The sequence below is a fragment of the Polypterus senegalus genome, chromosome 18 (assembly GCF_016835505.1).
Source record: "Polypterus senegalus isolate Bchr_013 chromosome 18, ASM1683550v1, whole genome shotgun sequence".
Lineage (NCBI taxonomy): Eukaryota > Metazoa > Chordata > Cladistia > Polypteriformes > Polypteridae > Polypterus > Polypterus senegalus.
Window position 1 is genome coordinate 63,010,269 of NC_053171.1, and position 6,764 is coordinate 63,017,032.

Below are 6,764 nucleotides of genomic sequence, written 5' to 3' on the forward strand. Positions count from 1 at the left end.
CATTCAGGTGGATGCTACCCATGAGTGGTGGTTGAAGTGGCTCCACACTCACTCTGAATAAAGCTCTTTTGAGTTGTGAGAAAAATTCTATAAAAATATAATTATTATTATTATCTCTTTGTGCCTAGTTTTCATCTAAATATCTCAATTCTCCACACTTATCAATAGGTGTAAAGCAAAGAGTGATATTCAGATTTGAAAAGGTGCTTAAGGTCTGTGTTAGAAACGGAATATGGCACACCTCACTTTTTATTACACTTCACTGATGCCAGGTGTAGTCCTTACTTCAGTGTCATCAAAGCAGAGGTCATCCTTATTGGCCTGAAAGATTCCTGGGAGGAATACATTGAGTAGGTAAATGAGCAGAAGTGGGCAAGGTACCAGGAGCTGGTGGAGCTGGAAGGCTTGCTGTGAGCATATCAAAGTAGGGTACAGGGATTTTGCCAGTTGATCACTCTGCAGAGCTTTCACCCTGTTTGGCACAAAGGTTACTTGGGTGGCTAAGAATGAGGAGGGGTGATCACTGGGTTAGTACTGCTGGGACACAAGCTGGGATCTGATCGACCCTGGCTACATTGCCTTTGGCAAGGGTATATGATGCTAACATACACAAAAGACTCGATGTCCCCAGTTAACATCACTGACTTCTCTAAGCTCATCACCAAGTTCAAGGACCTATGTCTGTGCACCACCCTGGTGGTTCAAGTGGGATGCCATACTTCATTATCTCTTTCAACACAGGAACTCCACAGGGCTGTGTTCCGAGTCTCTGCTGTACACCCTTTACAGATACCACCACACGGCTGCACAGGATGCTAACATCATCGTCAAGTAGGCTAATGACACAGCTGTGGTAAGCCTAATATTTAAAAAAAAATTAGCAGGCCTAGCCGAAAGAAGAAGAAGAAGCAGGCCTACCTGGATGAAGTGAAGAATCTGTCACACTGGTGTCAGGACAACAGTGTACTCCTAAATGTCAGTAAGACAAAAGAGCTGATTATGAAAAAAGAAAAAAAAAGGGGCACTACCACTCTCTCAGTATGAACAATACTGAGATGGCGACAGTGGACAATTTCAGATACCTTGGTTTGCACATCACAGAGGACATAACTTATGTCCAAGCACAATGACACCTTGGGAAAGAAAGCACAATTGTCTTTGCCGCCTCAGGGATTTCAGGCTGACCTCTCAATTACTAAAAAAACCTACACACCCACCACTGAAAGTATCCCAACAGGAAATGTTCATACCTGGATTGGGACCAGCATGCAGGAGGATCACTAGCCACTAGAGAGAGTGGTGTAGTCAGCTGAACACATCACTGGGTGTGCAGTCCTGAACTGAAAGAGGACCTCTGCATCGAGTGATGATGGACCAGGGTAAAGAAAATGATCAGTGATACCAGCCATGTCAACTACGGCCTTGTCTCTGCTGTGTTCTGGTAACCCTTGACGCTGCCTGCATCTTGAACAAGGAAAAGTGTCTAGATCTGCATGGTGTCCTAATGTTAGCTGTCATTATATTACATTATTTATGTAGCTCTTATCACATATTTAAAGCTTTATTAATGATTTTGATATTTAAAAAATCATGTTGTTAGTTATTTTTCATTTTTTTTCCTAAAGGTACAGTCATTGGACTTAGACAAATAAGCATTTCACTATACATTTTGCAGCATGTATAATTTGTATGTGACAAATAAAATGTAATTTGATTTGAAGAAGTGTCCTGGATGCATCTGCAAGATGCCTTTCAAAAGCACACTGATGGTCTGCATCAAAATCCTTCCCTGCATAAAAATGGATGTACTTAAAAGATTTAGGAATGCTGAATCCATCTCTGAAATTGGAATTTCTCAATCACAAACTGTCCTTGGGAAATATCAGACTTAGTTAAAAACAGTGTTTTGATTAGAAAATTGTTATTTTTTGTAATAAAATACATTTGCTTTATGGCATAAGCATTTTTCATGCTCAGATTATTATAGTATATTTTGAACTGAAAAACTGCAACCCTAAATTAAGTATTTGCTTCACATTTTTTTCACTCCATGTGTATTTTAAAACAACCAGGAATTTATATTTAGACGGTTACAAACATGTCTTTTTACTGTCCAGAACAGTGAAAGTTGCTTAAATGTTTTCTACAGAAATCTGCAAGGTCAACTTGATCTATCCATTGTCTTGACCAGGTAACCAGTAAGAAAACTGTAAATGAATACACACCATTCCTTTATTGAAAGAAAAAGGAAAAGAAAAAGTGTGCCACAATTTTCTTGGGAATGCAAAAATAGAAAACTACGAGGAACTAACTGATGAGCTTCTCTCTTCCTACCCAGCACCAGGGTGCAACATGTCTTTAAAAATCCATTTCTTACATGCTCATGTGGATTTTTTCTTTAATAATGTGGCAACAGTCTCTGGTGAACATGGAGGGAGGTTTCACCAGGTCAGTGCTCAAAAGGAGATGGAAAGTGCAGCAGACATCCACCTGTGAAGTACCTTCAGAAGATTACAAGAGGGAAAAAAAACACCAAGTGACCAGTTTTTTAAGTAATAATCCATCCATCGATTATCCAGCCCGCTATATCCAAACTACAGGGTCACGGAGGTCTGCTGGAGCCAATCCCAGCCAACACAGGGCACAAGGCAGGAACCAATCCTGAGCAGGGTACCAACCCATCGCAGGACACACACAAACACACCCAGCACACACTAGGGCCAATTTAGAATCGCCAATCCACCTAACCTGCATGTCTTTGGATTGGAAACTGGAGCGCCTGGAGGAAAGAAACCCACGCAGACACAGGGAGAACATGCAAACTCCACAAAGGGAGGACCCAAGAAGCGAACCCGGGTCTCCTAACTGCGAGGCAGCAGTGCTACCACTGCGCCACCCGAGTAATAATTTTATTTAAAATTAAAATGTGTACTTTATCATTTTACTCCAAAAAATGTATTTTAAAAACATTTTTATATAAAGTGTCACTTTTAATATTGAACCTTCACCTCCAAAAAACTGGATATGACTGAACATTTCTGTTGCCAGATTTGGACTCGGCCCCCTCAAATCTATAAAGAACACCTAAACCTTTTGACGGGGGCTAAATATTATTATTTTTTGCAGACCAGTGTTATCAATTGCACGTTTAGTGCAAAAGTTTTACTTTAAAGGAAGGTGTCTGTTCTTGACAAAAGAATGCACAATTTCACCACGCCTGGGTTGAACCTGGATTTGATTTGAGAGAGGGTGAGCAGCGCCTTAAAAACTTTAACAATGAAATCCCTCAGTGGTTAAAATATTAAAAATGAGAGGGACCTCAGGAAGTATAATACTTGTAAAAGACTAAAACCAATATGATTGGATAAGATAACCCACACTTGAATGAAACCCAAAGATATGAAGAGCAAGTGTTGTTTATGGGAGATTATTCAGGCTATAATAAGTGCAATTCAACATGATAACTATGCTGCAATGCAATACACATGCACTGGATGAATTTAAATTTGGCACAGTTTGATCAAGTCATAAATAAAAACACATCAGCCAAATGATCAACTGGTTTTCACTATGGCACACAATTTTGTTAAAAGTTTTAAAATGCAATGCAAAACCATATTGCATTTTAATTCACGTCTAAGAGTGCATGTCACAAAAACAAAGCAAATGTATCACATTTTGCTGGCTGCTCCGAGTGTATTGCATTTAAATTTAAACCCATCCATCCATCCATCCATTATCCAACCCGCTATATCCTAAGTACAGAGTCACGGGGTTCTGCTGGAGCCAACACAGGGCGCAAAGTAGGAAACAAACCCCGAGCAGGGCGCCAGCCTACCGCAAGGCACACACACCCAAGCACTGCACTAGGGACAATTTAGGATTGCCAATGCACCTAACCTGTATGTCTTTGGACTGTGGGAGGAAACCCACACAGACATGGGGAGAACATGCAAACTCCACGCAAGGAGGCCCTGGGTCTCTTGTGAGGCAGCAGCATTACCCACTGCGCCACCGTGCCACCCTGTCCATAAATCAATAATCTCCAAATTATATTTTGCAAATACCTGCAAGTTTTGATGACTTTATTGGTCAGGAGTATCAGAAGAATAATGGAATGCAACACAAACTTATTACTTAGAACACTTAACATAAGACCACTTTTTTCAGGAATATCTACTACTCACCATTTTGGTTAATCACTTTTACTTGCCATCAGCACACTTAAATGTTTAGAAGTGGGAGGCCTTTTGCCTCAACTGCTTACACCCCTTGCCTCGTCTTTTTACGCGGGTTGTTCATTTGATCACATTCTGATTTGTGATGACTATTCTGTGCACTTTAAATGAATATGAATGTAATACACTAGGAGCAGCTTTTAGTTACGCCACGTGATCTACGGACATTCATTAAAATGCAATACGCCTTTGTATCGTACGTGAAAATGGTGTTGCCAAATCGATCATTTGGATGGTATTTTTATAGTTAAGACATAAAAATCGCAATGCAGTTAACTCGTTGGACTGCATTTTGTTTCGGGACAAACAAATCATCGTCCTTAGTTGTTAACCAAATCTCCCAAAAGCACACTTTGGGATCTAATGCTCCTGTTGCGCTGTTCCACCCACCTTCTAGATTTCTATACTCATGCCTAATCCTCCTCGTAGGATTTGGGCCACTGCCGAATGAGATGTTTGGTAGACACGTCATTCAGATAAAAATAATTGATATTCAGCCTGACAGCCATCTTTCTTCCTAAAATATCCAAAACCTCACATTTTCGACTCAGGGCACACAGATGTCTGTAATCGATCTTGTAGCCGTCGATGATCAACCTGTAAATGTTGTCTTGACCCACTTGCTCTTTATGCAAGCGGATAAAAATGCGATTCAGGGGGCCTTGGTAGATGAGCCGATTGTTCCTGTAGAACAAGTAAGTACTGGAGTTGTGGTCGATCACAAGCCTCCTTCTGATCAAAGCGTTCAGCATAAGCCACGAGCTTAAGTAGAAGAGGATGATGAAGTACGTGACGTTTTCGAGAAAGGCAAAGATGGGCCTGTCCAAGTACATCCCCGCGAACACAAACGTCAGGATATACATGATTAAAGAAAAGCGAAGAGAATTGTGTCTGTATTCCATGACTAACACGCCCGTTGTTTCGCACCTGAACGGGTGGTAGCGGTTGAGACGCATTCTGCTGTTTAGTTTCAGTTCCCCCGCTTGAAAATAATTGGCGATTTGTGTGCCTGCCATTAGGAGTTTTGTTCACGCTTCAGGTAAAGAAAGTAGAATCATTTAAAAAAATAAATAAATAAAAATGTGTCCTTCTTCCTCGAGTTTCCCACGTCTAGTAAACGAGGAACTGCAATGAGCCGCGCTCCTCCAGAGCCAAAGTACAAATCTAACGGGTACTTTCTGCGGCATTCTTATTACCTGGAATAGACGAGTCACATCATTGCGCATGCGCAGGTCCTCCGTGACGGAGCGGGAAAGTGTCGTGCGCGCGCACGCTGAAGTCACACACATCCTCACGTCAGTACGCGGGAGCACGTGGAGTTGTGAGACCAGTATTGTCCAACAGGGGCCCGTCTTTGGCTTGTCAAACTTAAACAACTGTGTTTGCCCCTCTTGTTTCTAGGTAAGTGTGTCAAATACTCACTTCGTGTTTACGCAGCTTTTTATTTTTTAATAGCTAAATTTATACAGCTGCAGTGTGGCCCGTTTTGAAAGTGCTCTGCCTTGTACGGCTCAACCCACAAAACGTCTTGGGGTTAATTTTGTGTTTGAAATCCGATAAAACGCACTAAACGTTTTGTATATTCGGCATGAAACGTTGAGACTTTGACTATATTTACTGCAGTTGACGAACACCGAAAAAAAGCAACAACTTAAAAAAAAATCCCTGTGTCCTTAAGGTCAATTGACTTTTTAAACTGCATTTCGTTGCTTTGTTCACAACCCATGAAAACCCCTCAGGTATCCCCTTTTTGGCTCATAATTGTGAAATCTTGTAGTAATGTGCCGTAACTAAAAAAAAAAGAAAGTTCCCAAATGTCTTAATTTTTGTTACAGAGTTATTGCAAATGTTGAACACTGGCGTGCCCTTTCGGTCAAAGCTGGACCCGTCGCGTGCTGTCCGGTTTAAATGGTTTAAATTACAAAACAAAACTCTGACCACAGATCGGGTTATATAAAACAGTACAGAATACAGTTACCCAGCTTAACAACAATAAATCTGTTTAAAACAGTACAGAGTAAAACTACTCTACTTAATGACAACAAAACCATGCTACTGTACACGTTTGGTATTTTTCAAGTGGACGCTATTTCTTCATAAACATATTTCAAGCCAAGAGTATTGATCCGTGTCTTCCGATTATATATGTCCTTTTTGAACAAAAAGAGGTAATATTTTGAGACTCTGACATTTTAAACGTAGGTCAGTCATGCAGGATAAGCGCAACATTCAGTTTACCTGTGCCACTTCTTTTTGGTCCCCCGGGATGGGAGGATTTCCTCTTGAAATACCAAATCACAGTAAACATTTTGTGCCGCGTGTTTGGTTTTATGATTTACTTATCCTTTCCTTAAGGAATATGCGATAAAGCGATTTCCAGATCCCTTTTATTGTTTTGTTGGAAACACTGAAGATGCAAACTTTTAAAACTTAAAGTTTAAACTTAAAAAAAAAAAAAAAAGTTTGAAAGTGAACGTTATTTGGTAAGTTTTTAAGTTTTTCCTCCGTGGCCACATACCCTCCACT

General features: G+C 40.6%; 1 protein-coding gene across 1 annotated transcript; it reads right to left on the reverse strand.

Moving 5' to 3' along the window:
• Positions 1-4,651: 4,651 nt before the first annotated feature.
• Positions 4,652-5,194, reverse strand: LOC120518411 (transmembrane protein 249-like). The gene has a single exon (XM_039741195.1). It carries the CDS (start codon positions 5,192-5,194, stop codon positions 4,652-4,654), a length of 543 nt encoding a protein of 180 aa, XP_039597129.1.
• Positions 5,195-6,764: the final 1,570 nt, after the last annotated feature.

Excerpts from the sequence above, each read along its gene's own strand:
- LOC120518411 (XM_039741195.1), bottom strand. The coding sequence starts at position 5,194 with ATGCGTCTCAACCGCTACCACCCGTTCAGGTGCGAAACAACGGGCGTG.